General features: G+C 43.0%; 1 protein-coding gene across 5 annotated transcripts in view; it reads right to left on the reverse strand.

The window, feature by feature from the left end:
- Positions 1-1,413: 1,413 nt before the first annotated feature.
- The window catches only part of Fbxo42 (F-box protein 42), a 77,601-nt gene continuing 59,895 nt past the window's right edge, over positions 1,414-19,119 (reverse strand). For all 5 annotated transcript variants that reach the window (XM_026400779.2, XM_026400781.2, XM_077791189.1 and 2 more), the window contains 6 exons: positions 9,848-10,001; positions 8,545-8,655; positions 6,922-7,018; positions 6,396-6,452; positions 5,421-5,537; positions 1,414-4,751 (listed from right to left, as the gene is read on the reverse strand). In XM_026400779.2, the coding sequence (XP_026256564.1) occupies positions 3,636-4,751; positions 5,421-5,537; positions 6,396-6,452; positions 6,922-7,018; positions 8,545-8,655; positions 9,848-10,001 (1,652 nt within the window). In that variant the 3' untranslated portion in view covers positions 1,414-3,635. The remainder of the gene's footprint in view (positions 4,752-5,420; positions 5,538-6,395; positions 6,453-6,921; positions 7,019-8,544; positions 8,656-9,847; positions 10,002-19,119) is intronic.

Genomic DNA, 19,119 nt, shown 5'->3' on the forward strand with positions numbered 1-19,119 from the left:
TTATGACAATTCTGTCCATTTTGTTTTATTTGTTAAATTGCTAAAAAGTCATTGGGGGAAACATTAACAAAAAATGAAATTGACAGATTTAAATATCCATGAAATCCATTTCATTCCTACACTGTTATGTGCCTAAAATGACTGTCTCAGGGGGAGCCACCTGGCAGCCCTGAGTCGTATGGGAAACATCACTCACAGCACCAGCTTCGCCAGGCACGATGGGTGCACTGACATGAACCCTGGTTGGCGGGAGGGGAGCAGAGCAGGGAGAAAGTACACCAGAGCCAACACTAAGGTCTGCTCACGTTCACGATGAACAGGGTGAAAGGGAGCCACACACTGGTGACATGCAGAACATGCCTTCTGCAGTTCCAGGGAGGCTGCCTGAGCATAGGCTTCCTGGCCCCCGGGCACGTTCAGATCCTCCCCACTGACTTGTGCGCTGGTGAGACCATAGATAATGCAAAGCAGAGCACATCACCATGCCAGGACCACCACAAGGACAAGGACGGACAGACAAACCAACCAGGTACATCACTTTGAAAGGGAAGGAAACAAGCGAATCAGAAGAAAATCCAGAAAGACAAGGTGAAGGAAGGGGATGTCCCCTTGCTCTCCGTAGGCCAGTGGCTTTCTGTCCTCAAAGTCAAGCATCTCACATGGATTTCTTTCTTCCTCCTCTTCTTTAGAGTTACAACACAGTTCCCACAGTTCATAGTTTCAGCTCTTGCTATGCAACTCAAACATTAAAATCAAACCCACAGAGGGTAGGAGGAGAGTAAGCCCAGTATTGCCTTAAAAACAAAATTTAAACTTCTTTTGACACCTAATTGGTGCTCCCAAATATGGGGGCAGGGCAGGGTTGAAGAGTCCACCATCCAAGTGTGGAGGAAGGGTGGAAACTGGGACAACACAAAACGCTCTCCGCTGCACGATGTGGGATGAGAACAGGAAGCTCTGTTCAAGAAGGTAGAAGAGACTAAAATTCCTACACGAGGTCAATGTGGTGATGGGTGAAGACAGTTATCACCTGGGGCTCTCAAAGGCACACTTGCAGGAATGGAAGGGTTAAAGCTTCAAGTAGAAACAAGATGTATTTTAAATACTTAAATACTGTTAAATATTTGCTAGGTGCTCCTGAGGGTTTAAAAAAAGTATTTTGTCTCCTTTCTTTCAGTCAATTTTAAGACAAAATTGTTATCACCGTCGAAACGGAGTCGTGGTCAAATCTGATCTGAGGGCACTGTGGGCACACTCACCTCAGCTGAGACACCTGAAGTCTCACTGTGCGTGTGGCCTTGCCAGGGCTGAGGAGACCATCACCTTGACTGTGCTGAGTCGCCTTCCCACAGCAAAGGCCCTCAGTGCCCAGGAGCCACCGGGTGGGGATGAGGCAGATTTTTCTCTCAGGGCTGTAAACGGACAGTCTGGTTCCCAGCAGCGTGGGTAACACTGGGGTGCCATGGAGTTCAGAGCAACTGGGTTATTTTCTAAGAGGACCAGCATTTCCGCTGCCTGCTACTTGGGGGAAAGTAGAAGGAACCAACAGCTTACAGCTAGGTTAAGAAGGCCACAGGACAAAGGGAAAGATTACAAAGTGGAGATTCTGAATTTTCAGGCTTCCGAGTAGTTGATATCCAAGTAGGACTAAGTTTGGAGGCACGGTCCATGCACAAACACGATGTCATGACCAAGGTTCAGCAGCAGCAGCAGCAGCAATGCAGAAATTGCTGATCTTCTGGGCTGGCTTCGCTTTGTGAATCAAGACCCCACACGATTAGATGGTCTTGGCCAGGGAGGGACTGGCCACAGCTGCAGAGAAGGGGAGTTGGAAAGCCGAGTACGTGGCTTGGAGTAGTGGGATACCGCAGGAAGTAGGCACATGGTCGTTTCCTCACCTGAGGGAGCATGTACAGCAGTTTCTGGAACACATACCTCTCCCTATGAAAGGGCCTTTGCTGGGCTTGGCACCAAGGGGCCTGTCCCACAAAGACCACGAAGGCAGAGCAAATGGCTAAGGGAAGGGTTCATCATGATGTAACCGGAGAAAACACTTATCAGACAGCTAAGCGCTGGCTAAGAGCCAGGACTCAGGGCCAGCTGCAGCCCTGGCCTGTGCTTGGGAAATGCTAACAAGAAAACAAGCGTGGGGGTGAGAAACATGATGTTTTAAAATTTAAGCCCTAAGGACAAAATTAAAGTCCTCTATCCACTGAGGATAAATCGCCAAAAATCCATATTTTAATGGTGTCACTTGAAATAAACTTACTTTGACATCTCATGTCCAGCCTTGGTTTAGACTAGTGACCTGCAACTTTCTGTTTTAACCAAAAAAATGTGCTACTAGGCTGCACCTTATCACAGAAATGAAGCAAAGTCTAAGTCCAAGCCCTGCTTGGGTGACGCATGAATAAGAGGATGGATCTACTCCCCAGGCCAGCCATGTGTCACAAAAGTCAAGAACATGACGCTCAACCCAGTCGCCAGGCAGATGACATGTCACAGGGGGAAAAAAACATTTCTGGAAGGAACTGTTGTGAGGATTCCCTTCCAGGATCAAATTTCACATTCCACAAACATGGACAGGTGTGCCCAATGTGCTTTGGAAGTAAGAGAAGCCCACAGGGGAAACCCAGTGTCTTGAGGGTTTAAGGATTCTTCATGACACTGGCCTCCTAGTAACACCAGGGAAAGTGTTCTGATTTCTCCAGGCACCCGAGCTTTGTAAAAGAAAAGACAGTGAGAAAGGTTACAGAGCTTTAAAAAATCCATATGCAAACAAACAAAATGGGGGAGTTTGGGAATATAGCAGCCTATAAACAGGGTAAGGCAGCAGGGAGGACTGATTCTAAAGAAGGAAAAGGAGAACAAACATGGTTTTTGGCAACTTGCAACCAAATACGATTGTCAGAAAATTCCACAATCAGACACCACGTTTTCTGAGACATGCAGGGAGCACTCAAAAGACCAATGGACACTTGGCAGACAGATGTCGGAAACATTATTTCAAGATGATCCTGGCACATGTGGAACAGATCCCCTGCTGAGGGACTTCCCTCAGTCAGAGGGCAGAAGGAAACCAGACACAGGGAATCTCTGCAGAGCTGTCACAGGTCCTCTGCGGTTTTAAGAGAAGGGGAAGGACAGTTTTCTTTAAGTTACTTTTACCCTGCCAGCACCTGTAGCACGGGGCGGGGGCTGAAATCCTTTGCATCTTGTCTATGCCCTTCCGTTTTCTAATTCTGAGAAGGCCACGTAAAGATTTACAGGGGCTCTTCAGTTTCTTTTGGAACATTACTGATTGCTAGTCTGTTCCCTAACTTCTTGGTCTATTTAACAGCAAAGTAGAAAAAGGCAGCACAGCCTCTGCTAAAACACAGCAACGATTTTATCTGAACAGGACGGAGCTCTCTCCCTTTTTTGTAAACAGAGTTGGCTATATAATATATATATATATATTTTCATATATAATTTTTTTCTTAATGGAGATTTGGTCCCAGCCTGGCATGAGTAGGCTGGGAATTGGAGTTTTGGTTTCGGGGAGTAATGCTGTTTTCCCAATTCTCAGTCCAAATGCTCACACACTGGAAAATTCCAAATTAAAAGCCACAGAAGGGAAAGGGGTTTTGAACACATTATCTCTTTGCTCGTACAAAGTACAAGGCGTTTGTTTTTGGGTAGTACTTCACATTCTGCTTCTTGTCCATGAGTCCTCCGAATATGATGAGTTCGCCCCTGCCTTGTACCACTGTATGCAGGCTGGTTTCAGGAGGCCCGACCACAGAGCTACTATTAAACACTTTCCATTTGACCCGCCCCTTCTCCTTGGTTTCTTTGATGTCCAGCACGTACATCTGCATGGGCTTGCAGTTCATACTCTGGTACAGGGGTTTGCCAACATTGAGGGACTGTGGAGGGTGGTGGCCCAGGCGGCGGGCAATGGGGGGTAAGGAATGTCCATCTCCTTGGGCAGGCCCTGGGCGGGGTATGGGCACTGTTTCTCCACTGCTCAGGCTCTGGCTCCCAGGGGAGCCTGGAGAAGACCCAAGAGGAGGGCTTAGTGCTGCAGAAGCTGAGGGGCCCTTGGATGACATTGCTTTGATGGCTTCCAGACTCCGACGCAGGGCACCAGGGGAGACAGCCCCTGCAAGGGCGCTGGCCACATGTGGAGGGGTATGGACACCATTGGTCTGTTCTGGAAGGTGTCTCACACTCCCTGTAACCGTCCTGTTGTCCATACCATCCACATGATTGCTACCAGAAGCAGGTTTCAGGTCCCAATTCAGATCTATCGACCCCAATCTCAGATCTTTTTGATCTGGTAAAGACCCTCTTCGGGGGGCCAAAGAAAGTCCCATTTTTAAGTCATATCCTTCAGAGGCAGATGGAGTGCTTGGTGATATGGCCTGTACAGGGCTGTCCAAGGAAGAACCACCAACAGCTGCTGTTCCTGGAGATAAACTCCCACCATTGAGGATGGGAGAGCCATCTCCTCTAGCTGGGGAGAGGCTCCCTTCCCGGGAACCTGAGGGAGTCTGCCTCTGAGCCCTGGGCCTCAGCGTTCCCCAGCGGCCGTTAACACATGGCGCTTCATCCATACTCCTTACTGGAGACTGGGAGCGGTACTCTCGGGTTTCGGGGACCAGGGCTGGAGGAGTGGCACTAATAGGTGATGGACGAGAGTTCAAACTGGGGCTGAGGGGGGCTCTCCCACTAGGAGCCTGGCTGAAGACCACCACGCACTGTCCCACCTGGAAGACAAAGGACCTGTGCTCACAGACTCTTCCATAATTCTCATCATTCAACCACCAAACATTTAAACACAGGCATCTGGAACACACCAGGCATTCTGTAGCCTTGAGATATGGAAGGGAAATGATCTAGAGATACAAATGATGCAGACTGCTCTCTAGGATAGAAGGGCAGATGCAGCAGCAACTGCGGCCCTGGTGTGACACAAGTTATTAGTTATGTCTGTACATTAGTACAGCAGAGTGGAGGGAGCAAATAGTTTTGTTTGTAAGACTTGGGGGAAGATTTCATAGATAAGAAATGCTTTAAGTCAGGACTTAGAGGATGAGTGGGGTCACTTAGCCCACGTATGTTTTCCCATCTAGTGGCTCATATATGCGAGAGATGGCAAAGGAGCTATGATTTTCACTTTTTTTTTTTTTTTTTTTTTTTTTTTGAGACAGGGTCTTGCTAAGTTGCTCATACTGGCCTTGAACTCATGATCCTCCTGCCTCAGGCTTCTGAGTAGCTGGGATTATAGGAGTGTGCCTCTGTGCTTGGCTGACAGCACCTCTTTGTGACACCAGAGTGTTTTCTATTCTGTAAGTTTTCCTTTGAAATTTATCAAATTAATTTGTTTTTCCAGTTTAGAATCTCTCCTTCTGCTGGCCTGTCAGTTCCTGGCTTACCCGGCAGGCTGGATGGCACCACAATTCTGGAGCCCCGTGATCTTCATTTTCTACCTTGAGTGGCTGCCAGGCCCAGGGACCTGAATGCATGTGCAACAACCAAGCATCCTTAAATAGCTGTAAGAAAAGGACCAACAACAGGACTCAGGTGTGGCATCTGCTACACACATACAGAACTGTAGTCTCAAGCTATACTGTCTGGTCTAGAAAGTGTGTGGGCTGGTCAGAAAGAATAACAAAGCCCTCAGTTATTTGTTCAAGTATACATTCATTCATTCATTTACATTACCATGGATTGGTCTGACACACAGAACTGTGTTTGTGATCTATGAATTAACTAACTGGTTTTGTGTGTGTGGATAGTGGGGTGCAGGAAAGGGTCTGACAATAGATGCCTGCAACTTTATGAATCTGCTTTTAAAGTAAATTCCATGTGGACTCTGGCAGTTACCGACCTGCTTTTTTCTCTCATTGCCCCTTTGCCTTTGAAAACATGATAGCAGCAAACCTTAGAGCTTAAAGAAGGAATAGGAAGAATATAGATATGAATATTCAAGAGACAAATATCTAATTAAAAGCATCTCTCAACACCCAAAAAGAGTGGGAAAAAAGGCCAGAGAAAATGAAGGCTATATATCAAGTGGAAAAGGCACTTTCTAAATAAAAATACCATGGAAAAGTCTTGTCTACTCTTTTTATTTCTTGGTACTGGAAACTCAGTACCAAGGGGTGCTGAGCCACTGAGCCATATATCCCCAGCCCTTTTTATTTTGAGATAGGTTCTTGCAAAGTTGTTAGGGCTTTGCTAAATTACTGAGGCTGGCCTTGAATTTGCTATCCTCCTACCTCAGCCCCCCTTGTTGCTGGGATAGTGGGCTCATGCACTGTGTCTGGCCTGTCTACTCTTACAGAAGATAGGGGAAGCAAGTTTTGAACATTTATTTTGTGTATGGGAATGCCACAAGCAATACTCACAGCATTGGGACCACCACACCCTCCAAGGATTAAGATAGTTGCATCATCTATGACAATCTGGGGAGGGGAAGAAATTTAAAATAAATTTACACACATAGCTATCTGACTTCCCATGCTCTAGTGATATTCAGAAATAGCATCCCCAGCTCCCCAAGAGTGTTCTAGTTACCATAAGCTCCCCATTCTCTCCAAACCAGGTCAAGCCTGATCCCTCTGACCAAATTACTGACAATTCACCTGAATGGATCCATTCTTTGTTGGTCAAATATTAACATGAGAGTCTCAAGCACTTAAAATGAAAGGTTCTCTTTGAGAAATGAAAATGCTTAGGGACAAGGCATAATATAAAGCCACTATAAATAATACAACCCATTAAAAGCCAAAAAATAAACACTAGTAAAAAAGAATGATAAATTCTCTTTGGCTTGGTGCATACTGGCATCTTACCTGACTCCCTCCTCCCTCTCCCGTCCTAACTGAAAGACGCTACAGAGTTTGCGGAATAGTTATTTTAATTCCTGAGCACCTGAGATTGGCCACCTCGAGGATGAGGACTAGGGCCAGAGATGTTCGGCTTGGACCATGCCCACTGCTCGAGGTCAAGGACCCAGACATCATTGCTCCTGTGAGAAAAGGACAGAAGGATGAGGAAGGAAGTTGGGAGCTCCCAGGGTGACAATGGTGGTCAGGGAGCTTCAGGTGCCTGTGCCCAGTGGTGAACTCACACCACTCTCCCACTCACCCAGACTGGCCTAGGGGAGGCTTCAGATGGTCTCCTCAGAGTGCAGAACCAGAAAGACAACTATGAATCCCAGCTGGCAGCCTGAACAAAAGCCTTAATTTTCTTTAACTCTGGTTTCCTTACTATCAAAGAGAAACACTGCTACCCTAAAGAGCAGATATAAATGAAGTTATATTTATAAATAAGTCCTGCAAAGTGCCAAGCTTATAATTAGCACTTAAAACTATGTTCCTTCCCCTGCTGTCCCTAGAACTCATCTTGAGACCTTTAAACATTTGCCTTTTCCACTGACCATAGGCCTCACTTGAATCACATCTCTAGTTAGACATGAATAGCTAATGTACAAGGTAATTAGTGACAGAGGAAACAGCTACTGGTCGAACTGCAATTATTCTAAACAATAACAACGACAAAACAACAAAAAACAGGAAGAGAAAAATGATTCAAGAGGCAGCTCTATCATTGTCTGGGGGTTAAAAGCTTTATTGATTCTGATACAAAAATAGTTTCATAATGGCTAAAGAAAGCATCAGTTTTATCAAGGACACACTGTCATCTCCAACTCTCAAAAGACCAGCACGGCAGGACAGACTCCTGGGTGGCAGTCTCTATTTTATGGCCATCTCTTTATGGTCCTCTGTTCATACACAGGATCCTACACAAGCTCCTCAACTTAAATCTTGAACCCTCTCATTTGGAGGGTAGCTCCTTTAGTCTCTCTCCATGATGGACAGAATATATGAAGATGGCAGGTGCTGTCAGGGGGAAAGAGCTGGGTCTGGCCTGACTTCACTGATGGCAGCCCATCCACTCCAGCTGATAGAACAGAAGAAATGACCAGTACTGCAGCAGCTGCTGAATCAGATACATAGCACTGCAGACGATGGCTCTGGCTCGTGACTCTGGCCTGAAATGGCCAGTGTGGAGAGGACAGTGAGTGGTGGTGTATGTCAAAGAAATGTGACATACCTGACTTAATTCCCTTGCTTCTATCCACTCTTCCAACTCATCCCAATTTCTACTTGTCCTGTCTACCCCTCTTTCTTCTCTAAAAGGGGCCTAAGCTATGTAGTCAAGTAAGGCAAGGAAAAGCACCCTGCTTTCTGAAAGGTGGCCTTCTGTAGGCACAGTATAGCAGAATTGGAGTTCAATCAGAACTGGACCCTACTGTATGCATGTCCAACAGAAAGAGATCTGATTCAACCCTGACTTTATAGGACAAGCTTTCCAACTTACTGGTCTGCGACTGGGGACCACAGAATAAAATGTCAAGGTGAGATGACTATCTGGATTAATTTCAACTATGCTGAGGAACATTGTACCTAGTGTCTAGTTCACTTTTCTGAGCTGTTATTCTCACGATTATTTTACCTTCAAGTTAACATGGAGCAAATCAAATATACTTACATTTGCCGGGATCCTAAAGAGCCACCAAAGACGATCATTTTATCATCTATCACACAGGAGGAGTGGCCGGCCATGGGAGGTGGCCCATGGGTTGTCACAATGCAATTCCACCTAATGCAAACAAAACAAACAGGAGGAAGCCGAGAAGTCAGCACCATCTGCTTCTGTTTTCTGAGATGGGGTCTTGCTAAGATGCCCAGTCCTCAGCCTCCTGTGTAGCTGGGACTCACAGGCACGTGCCACCACGTCCAGCTTCATCTGCTTCTGATTTTATAGACTTAAAGCAAAAAATCAGTTAAGCATGCATCACTAAAAATAATAATCCCATCACCTTCAGCAGATGTTATTAGGTTAATAAAAGGAGGATGACACAACTGTCTTTAAAGTTACATTCACTTTCAAGTTCTGAATGTGGCTGGTCTAGAGATAAAGTACAGAGATGATAAATCAATGGCAAGGGACACAATCGTGACTTCTTGGCCTCTTCAGCCCGATGTGCTGAAAGAATACCACCTGCCAAGAACCACATTCTAAGTTTTCCATTATATGGAAGAGGGGATGCTGTCATTTCAAGAAGATATGTCTAAAAAACAGCTGAGATCCATCTTGGGGACAAAGCAGAGCAGATGGAATCATGTGGCTCTATACCACTTCTGGGGAACTACCAGCCAAGGCTGAAGAGCTCCCTCTTCTTCAACTGGCTCATTCATTTTTTTTAAGAGAGGAGCAAACCCCCTTTACTTTTTCTCTTTGGAAAAAGAGTTCTTGGGCTGGGATACGGCTCAGTGGTAAAGCACTTACCTAAGCATGCATGAGGCCCTGGGTTTGATCCCAATAGCATGAAGAAGAAAGAAGAAAGGAGAAGGAGAAAGGAGAAGAAGAAAGGTTCTTAACTTAAATTCTAGGGGTCCTGAAAATCCTCTGATAGTACAGGCAAAATCTGGGTATACATACATTTCCCCTTTCCCCCTCCTGGGAAATGTCCATGGCTTTTCTTCAATTTCTCCATTTTTTTTTTTTTTTTGTACCAGGGATTGAACTTGGGCACTCAACCACTGAGCCCCATCCCCAGCCCCATTCTGTATTTTATTTAGAGACAGGGTCTCACTTCTCACTGAGTTATTTAGGGCCTCGCTAAGTTGCTGAGGCTGGCTTTGAACTCATGAGCTTCCTGTCTCAGCCTCCCCAGATGCTGGGATTACAGGTATGCCTGGCCTCCAACGGTTTCTGGACACAAAACAGATAAAGAATCCAATAACTTAAAACATTGCCTTCCAGATTTAGAGCTTATCTTTTGGCTTACCAGTTTTTAGAGGGCGAGTAGGTGTGTATTTCATCAAAGAATCTCTCCGGTTGGTGTAGAGGATAAGGGCTTGGCCGTGTCCAGCCACCAAAGAGCACTAGCAGGTCCTTGTACACGACCAGGGTTGCTCCGGCCTTTGGGGAAGGGTAAGACCCTAGGAGAGTCAATAACACCATGCTTAAAACTCAGGATCATACCACAAGCCCTGGAAAAATGATCAAATGGAAACCACTACTAAAGAATAGGAGAAAGAGAGAGACAAAACTGGTTCGCAGGTCTGAGAAAAACACCACTCATTTACACATTTTTTTAATTAACCGAGAACCCTGAGTTAGAGGGTAGTTACTTAGCTCCTCTCAGGTTCAACTAGCTCACCTGAAATCAGAGATCAAAATACCTATCTCATAAGTCTGTTTTGAATTACTAAATACAGAGGTTCCCTAGTTCAACTTAAAATGGTTTGACTCATAACTTTTTAATTTCCTAGTGGGTGCTAAAGTGACAGTCATTCAGTAGAAAGCCCACTTCCATTTTTTCATCTGTTCCAAGGCTAGCAATATGTGGAATAATGCTTGAGATGCTGGGCAGTGGCAGTGAACCTCAGCTCCCAGTCAGCTACATGAATGTGAGGGCAAACAACTGATCCTCCATAGTATGTTGTGTTGCTATGCTGTGGTGTTTAGTGAGTGAGGTAATTTTTTTTTAAAATACCTATTTTTTATTTGTAGTTGGACACAATACCTTTATTTTATTTATTTTTATGTGGTGCTGAGGATCAAACCCAGGGCCTCGCAAGTGCTAGATGAGTACTTTACCACTGAGCCACAACCCCAGCCCCAAGGGTGAGGTAATTAATTAAGTGCATTTTCGACCTATGATACTTTCAACTTACAATGCATTTATTGGGATGTGACTCTATCATACATTGAGCAGCATCTGTAATATATTCAAAGCACTTAGCATAGTAAGTACATAGCAGGTACTCAATAAATGTATGGCTCAGTGTAGGGAACTTGCCTAGCATGTATGAGGCCCTGGATTTGATCCCCAGTATCACAAAAAATAAACAAAATAATTTTAAAATGCTGCTACCAAATGGGTAAAAAAAAAGGAGGCAAAATAAAGTTCTTATGTCCTGTAAGTCAAATGTCAATATGGTGACCTTTAGGCCCCTCCTAGCTAGAGTCTCAGACTAGCACAAATGGGCAGACTTCCAAGGCCTGATGTGAAGGGACTCTGATGAAACCACAGGCTTCACACCAAGAATGGCTTCTAAGGCTATCCAGGCTGAACTCTGAGCTACAGAGACCACATTTTGAAAGAACAGAAATTTGGCTTATGTTAGAAAACATTAGGGAAAACAAATGTTTCAGAGGAACACAATTTTTTTTTTTAAAGAGAGAGAGAGAGAGAGAGAGAATTTTAATATTTATTCTTTAGTTATTGGTGGACACAACATCTTTGTTTGTATGTGGTGCTGAGGATCGAACCCGGGCCGCACGCATGCCAGGCGAGCACGCCACCGCTTGAGCCACATCCCCAGCCCCATAACTTAAACATTCCAGGATAAAATGCAGATTTGGATTTGAGATATTTAAAACCCAGGCTTTGAAAATCAAGTGTACAAGAGTGAAGCAGTAGGGCTGGGGTTGTGGCTCAGTGGCAGAGCGCTTGCCTAGCATGCTGGAGGCACTGGGTTCGAGTCTCAGCACCACATAAAAATAAAATAAAGGTATTGTGTCTTTCTATAACTAAACAAACAAAAAGATGTTGTGCTCTATTTCAAAAGGGGTCCTTAAAAATAAAAAAAGTGAAGCAGCAAAACGGGGGTCCCCCAAACAGCCAAAAAGAAAAAAAAATCCATTTTTAATTTAAGTTAGATTATTTGCATACAATTTTTTAAAGGATATGTGCTTTTAGTCAGTGATTTCATTTCTAGGGGTTATTCTAATAAGATACGTGGGCAAATGAAAAGAAAAATAGGTACAAGGATGCTCATTTGCAGTGTTTAAATAAATCAAAGAATATCTACACAGGGCTGGGAATACAGCTCAGTTGGTAGAGTGCTTGCCTCGCATGCACAAGGTTCTGGGTTCAATCCCCAGCACCATGAAAAAAAAAATCTACACAGAAGGATACTATATGAGTATTAAAATTTATGTGCCTCTATACCTTTTTATTACCTCAGAATGCTTTATTAAAAGTGAAAACTGAAAGTAGCAAGTGAAAAACATGAAACAATAATAGCTGAGGGGAGGGCACCATGCTCCTAGTGCTGCTCTAAGCGATTCACTTGGTACCTATGAAAACCTGGCCAGGAAGGCACTATGATCACCCACCGTATGGATAAAGAAACTCAGGCACAAAGTGGTTAATTTCCCCAAGGTCACACATCTAGTTAATCACACAGAATTCAAATCTAAGCAAATTAAGCCCACTTAAAATAATCTATTTTTCCTTTATGTGTTCCTACATAGAAAAGAAAATCTAGAAGATCAGTAATAGTTAATCACCCTGAATGATAAGATTATAGATGATTTTAATTTTCTTCTTTATAAAAAACACTCTGTATTGGCTGACCTTTACAAAGAGTGATACGTGCTTCCTGAGCTTGGGGAATAAGCTATTTCACTTTTTTTTAAAATATTTTTTTTAGTTGTAGACACAATAACTTCATTTTATTTATTTATGTGGTGCTGAGGATTGAACCCAGTGCCCACCCATTCGAGGCAAGTGTTCATCCAGCCCTATTTCAGTTTTTAAAAATAATATGGGGGGACTGGGGTTGTGTCTCAGTGATAGAGAGCACACCTAGCACTTTCGAGGCCCTGGGTTCAATCCTTAGCACCACATAAAAATAAATAAAATAAAGGTATTGTACAAATGCTGGGGCTTTGTACATGAGTAGGTAAGTGTTCTACCACACTGAGCCCCATCCCCTTATTTATTTGTTTGTTTGTTTGTTTGTTAGTTATAGTTGGACACAATACCTTTATTTTATTTATTTTTATGTGGTGCTAAGGATTGAACCCAGGGCCTCGAAAGTGCTAGGTGTGCTCTCTATCACTGAGACACAACCCCAGTCCCCCCATATTATTTTTAAAAACTGAAATAGGGCTGGATGAACACTTGCCTCGAATGGGTGGGCACTGGGTTCAATCCTCAGCACCACATAAATAAATACATTGCAAAAATGCATGCGTAAGAAATATGGATTTAAAAAAATCCCAAAAATAAAAATCACAAAAACACAAACTATAAGAAGTATGAATTCATTAGGATTCTTTCCTGCTCCACTGCCAAAAGTCGCTCAACTTAGAAAGCCCCTGAGAGGCTACACAGTACAGAGCCTTAATCCCATATGTGAAATGACAGAATCCTCAGAGGTATGTAAACCAATTAAAAAAAAAACAAAAACATTTGGTGATGACAAAACCTGACCTGAAATGATGAGGCTATGTATAGTGCTATTTAAGCTGCTTAGTGTGAATATTCATAGGTGTTGACAGAGCTATTAAGTCCAATTACAGGGTGCTGCCCATATTCTACCAAAAATATAAAGGCACACACATGGTATTTCTATCCTAAAACTTGAAAAATTCTGAATTCCAAAACACAATTAACATCAAGGCTTTAGCATAAGGAACTATGCCAAGAACACAGGCTCTCAGATAGCCTACATTGGGTTAGATCCCAGTCCTCTCCTTCAAGCAGCTGTGAAACTCATGCCAGTTACTAGATCTTTCTTTGCCTTGGTTTCCTTTTCTATACAATGGAATAACAAAAGCACTGCTTCAAAAAATGGTTTTGAGGACTGAATGTGTTATGTTGCAATCCACACAGTGTAAGTGCCTGGTGATGGTGTCATTGCGAAGGCAAATTAATACAACAGTTACTACCAGGTTACTCAGCCACAGACATCTGACAGTACTGCTAGATACACAGAACAAAGTTTAAGAGAACAGGATTTAACATTAGTAGTAAATGGTTAGATCTCGGCCTCCTGGGATTATAGGTGTGCGCCCCTACACCCAACTTCAATTGTAACTTTTAAGCAACAAGTGAAAACTGCCCCCCCCCCCAAAAGATAAGGGCTTCTCCAGAACTTCCTCACAGATCCAGAATTGAAATAATGGTCAACCAGACCACAGTTGGACCAAGATAGCTTAATTATACATACCATTTGTCCCCCTGCTCCTGGTCCCAATTCTTCTGCTATGTAAACCCAAAGCTTCATTCAGTACACTGAAGTCAGGGCTGAGATTCTGGATCTCACTTTGCCTTCCCAACATGACCATATTGATTAAAATTTCCTTTCCTTATTTTCGTTATCACCTTTTCTGTTCGATTTTTGGAGTGAGTGGATAGATGTGGCTCACTGGAACCCCAAGAGTGAGGCTCCTGACCTAGAACTCTAATAATAGCTTAAGCAGAGTGGGGAATAAAAGGAAAACTGAGGACACCCCAAAACTTGTGAGTATAATGTCTGTGTTGACTATAACCACCTTGAAAACCATTCAGAATAGTCTCCAGAGTACACAGCCTGAGGACCACAGAGTTATATCAGGAACAGACATTCGTTTTATTCAATAATAAGATTATTTCCAGTTTAGCATCAATATGGTAAATAATATTACAATAAACCTTTACATCTGTATAGATGCCCATACAAGATATCAAAACGTAATGCTTTATTAAAGACTTAAGTACGTGTTATTGGGTGCAAAAGAATTAAGTTGTGCACAGGTATAGCCTTCTCAGGAGGCTGCCAGCACACCCCTTCCCATGCTGGCTAAAGTCGGTCCTGGAGGAGGGAGCACCCTGTCATTTATGTTGATCTGAGCACTTAGCACCCTGTGTTGAAATAATCCATTTTGTCTCTCAATAAGATTATACTATCTTAGAGGACAGGGACTGAACAGAATCCAATCATGGAAGCCTGCTGGCTACAAGTCCCTTATTGGCTGGGATCACAGCTGGCTCCAGCTGATCAGAGTACCTTGGAAGTACCAATGAACCTTTCCAAACATTTCTTTGGGTGTCTCCCTCCTAGCACTCCACTGTTTTTATTCTATTTTATTTCTCAGTTTTAACAAACCAGATAAATTACTGATTGACAACAAAAACTCACTGATGATGTTAGACAAAGCTTTTACTGAATCTTGGGCTTCAAGGTATACATTCTATCTATCTATCTATCTATCTATCTATCTATCTATCTATCTATCTATTTAGTTGTTGATAGTCCTTTATTTATTTTACATGGTGTTGAGAATCAAACCCAGTGCCTCACACATGCCAGGCAAGTGCGCTACCGCTGAGCCCCAGTCCCAGCCCCAGCCCAAGGTATACATTTTTATTACTACAGCTATGCCCACAACTTTAAAAACACTTCCTGGGTCATTTACAGAACATCTAAACAAGAGGAACCTTGTAATTAATGACCATGAGAAACTTTTAGATCTTATATAACCATATATGCCACAAGCATGCAAATAAAAAGAAATTCCCTATTGGCCATGTTTTCAGTGCCAATAAACAAACTCGCATCAAAGACCGCTTGGTGAACAGGGCAGCTAAGCATCAACAAGGTGAAAACCAGCAACAGATCCTTGTTACCTCAAGTAGCCTTTAGATTCAATTTCTGGGCGAGAAGAGGTCTAAAGTCTTTGGTTTAATCTGATAACTTGTTAATTGCAGTTCTAATCAAGGGGTACTCTTTCAAGTGGCTCCATTTAGAAGAGAAACAATGTTGCTAGTCATAAACTTTCTGGCCTGGTGTCCAAAAGGGAAAAACCTAGTCAGCCGGGGGAAAGAGCCAACTGAAATATGGTAAAATCTCATTTAGTCTCTCTCCTGGAAAAACGAAGATTACACAGATCTGTGCTGTGTAAAAATTTTCCACTATTCTCTTCAGCAGGAAAGAATATATGCTTAGAAAAGTATATATTCTGGGAAAATCCCAGAATCTGAGCTTTATAAACAAATGGGAAGGATTCCTTCCTTTCCTAGGGGAACCTATTGGCTTTGCTCTGATTAACATGCCCTGAGACCATTACAGGGCCAGTTTGTTCTGGACTGTCTAGGGCTAGCAGGAACAAGGCAAACTCACCAGCTTATAATGAAGGTTAACCAGGGATGTGTCCAGGAGTCAGGAAGGAATAAGGACAACAAAGAACTTAAAATAAATAATATCCTGTGTCTTCCTAATAGACACTAGCTTATATAAATGGCATCTGGGCCCTATGTATTTCCCTTCTATGAAAACAGGAAAATGTAGATGAATATCCAGGTATTTTAATCAAAAGCATATCATACATTTTTTCTGTACTGGGGATTGAACGCAAGGGTTCTCTACCACTAAGCTATATCCCCAACCTCTTAATTTTTAATTTTGAGACAGGGTCTTGCTAAGTTGCTGAGGCTGGTCTTGGACTTGTAGTCCTCCTGCCTCAGTCTCCCAAGTCTGAAATTTCAGGAATGTGCCACTATAACTGGCTTACTTTAATAAAAACAGATAACCTGCCTTAAAAGTAAATTGTAGGGTTGGGGATGTAGCTCGGTGGTATAATGCTTGCCTAGTGTGCACAGGCCCTGGGTTCAATCTTGAATACTGCAAAGAAAAAAAAAAAAAAAACACAACAAGCCACTGAAGAGGTATATGCCTGTAGTTCCAGCTACACAGGAGGTTTGGGACCAGCTTTGGCAGCTTAGTAAGACCCTGTCTCAAAGTAAAAAATAAAAAGGACTGGAGATGTAGCTTAGTGGCAGAGTGCCTCTGTTCTGTACCCAGTACGTCAAAAAAGTAATAAATTCTGAGCAGACTCGGATTACCTATAAAAATCTATCCATTCGTATAAAATGGCTCCACAGACATTTTATAACTTATTTTAAATACTCCATCTACTCTGTCCTCTCCTGTCCCCCAATTACTTTCTTTTTAATTCTTTTTTTTAAACTATTCATTTTTTAGTTGTAGTTGGACACAATACCTCCGTTTTATCTATTTATTTTTATGTAGTGCTGAGGATCAAACTCAGGGCCTCGCTCTACCTCTGAGCCACAACCCCAGCTCTCTTCTCAGTTCTTTTTTTAAAAAATACCTTTATTTTATGTATTTATTTTTACGGATGCTGAGGATGGAACCCAGTCTAGCCGAGTGCTCTACCGCTGAGCCATAATCCCAGCCCTCTTCTCAGTTCTTTGTATTTCCTTTGTATTGATAAAACGTTCATTGTCTCTCTTCTGCTTGTAGACCCTGCTTCTTTTATTTTGTAGGGAGCACAGATACTAGGGATTAAACCCAGGGGTGCTTTATCACTGAGCCTCATCCCCAGCCCTTTTTGAGACACAGTCTCCTAAGTTGCTTAGGGCCTCGCTAAATTGCTGAGCCTGGTCTTGATCTTGTGATCCTCCTGTCTCAGCCTCCCAAGTCACTGGGATTCCAGGCATGCGCCACCGCACCTAGCTAGACTCCGCTCCTTATTTATACTCTACCCTTTAGTATCTAAAGCAGCACTGGAGCTGTAGTAAAAAAGAATATGAAGATAAATAAACAAAGGAATGAATGTAGTCAGTTTTCAAACTTTGGAAATTTGAAGTTACTCTGGCAGGAAGAGTTCATTACCAATCTAATTTCCTGAGAAACATGCTACCAAAACACAGATATATCCATGCTACTGCGAAGTTAAACTGCTCAAAATTGTAAGTGATGAGCTGTGTTTTTTCCTCAAACACACTCTCAGAATGGTCCCAACACCTTTCCAACCTCCCACCACTTGTCTCAGTTAATCTGTGACCTTACACCGTAGAACCCCAGTATGGTGGTCATAGGGAAAAGCTACACATAATATACTGGTTCTCCTGGGCTTATCATGGCTCCTGCTGAACTAGGGAAGGATGTTATCAAATCCATCAGTTCCTGCTACTCTCACAATGTACAAGTTAAGAAAATGAAAATTTTCATTTCATGTCAAATGTGAGCATAAAGATGGGGAGGTATGGAAAGAGGATTCTGAATACTTGTGAATCCATATATTTGGAGTGAATGTTACTAGCAGCCTGCTGAAATATCGGGCTCATTCATGTATTTTAATCAGAATATCAAGAAAATATTTTCTTAAAGGGAAAGGAAAATTGCATACTAAATTCTTAGGTGATATTACAACAGAGGGTGTGCACATACAAGTACATGGGAATCTAAAGTTGGGATTCTCTCAAGAGTGAGAACATATCCTTATACCTATGTTGAATGGATTCTGATTAGTAATACCAGTGAACTGTAACTCCATAAATAGTAAAAAGCAACCCATAGACCCAGTTAATGAAAACAAAGTGGAGAAGTCCCACTCTAGTTAGACTGAATTTTCAGTGTGTCACCTGGGCACATATTCTCTGATCCTCCCACTCTTGTACACATCAGAGAAGAAAGGGTACTTGGAACTTTTTTTCTACTCAACAGGACTCCAGTGCCTGCCAGTATCAGGAAGGAACACACATGGCTGGCCAATGCACAGGCACACCCCAGGAAAGGTCCCTGGATGCCAAGCCAGACCTGGACATTGCTACCAATTTTTTTTTTAAATATTTATTTTTTTAGGTGTAGATGGACACAACACAATGCCTTTATTTTTATGTGGTGCTGAGGATCGAACCTGGGTCCTGCCTATGCTAGGCGGGAGCTCTACCGCCGAGCACAATCCCAGCCCCATTGCTGCCAATTTTGAGGAGGACTTTTCCCACGGGAGCAGGTCTCAACCTCCCTGCTTCTCTGTGGGCAGACATCTGCAAGCTCAGGAAGAGTGAAAACAAAGAAAGGTCGGGGGTGTAAGATCTTTCCTTTTAGCCCCTGGACTATAACTGCTGGGGAGGCTGTACTGTTACAAGCCCATCACTTCCAATATTTCTGTTAGATGGAGTTACAAAGCATTAAATGGAACTGATTTGATGAGGCTCAACCACTAGGTACCAATGTGGTCAGGATATGTTCAGAAAATATTCCCCAAGGAAGACTGGAGTAAAACTTATGAATAAGATCATATATTTCCCCTCCATCATCCTTCACATAGTACCAGTCTTTAAGATAAAATTCAACCCTTTACTTAGACAATCCTTTCTTGTAACGCTTACCATGTGCCAGGCCCTGGGGTCTGTAGTGAATAAAATCTCTGACCCCAGGAAGCTTAGAGTCTGCTGGGAGAAAAAGGTAGTATGATGGATAGTGATAAATGCCAAAGGGAAATGAAAAAGGGACTGGAGATGGGGAGCCAGGG

Source organism: Urocitellus parryii, chromosome 11, assembly GCF_045843805.1.
Source record: "Urocitellus parryii isolate mUroPar1 chromosome 11, mUroPar1.hap1, whole genome shotgun sequence".
Lineage (NCBI taxonomy): Eukaryota > Metazoa > Chordata > Mammalia > Rodentia > Sciuridae > Urocitellus > Urocitellus parryii.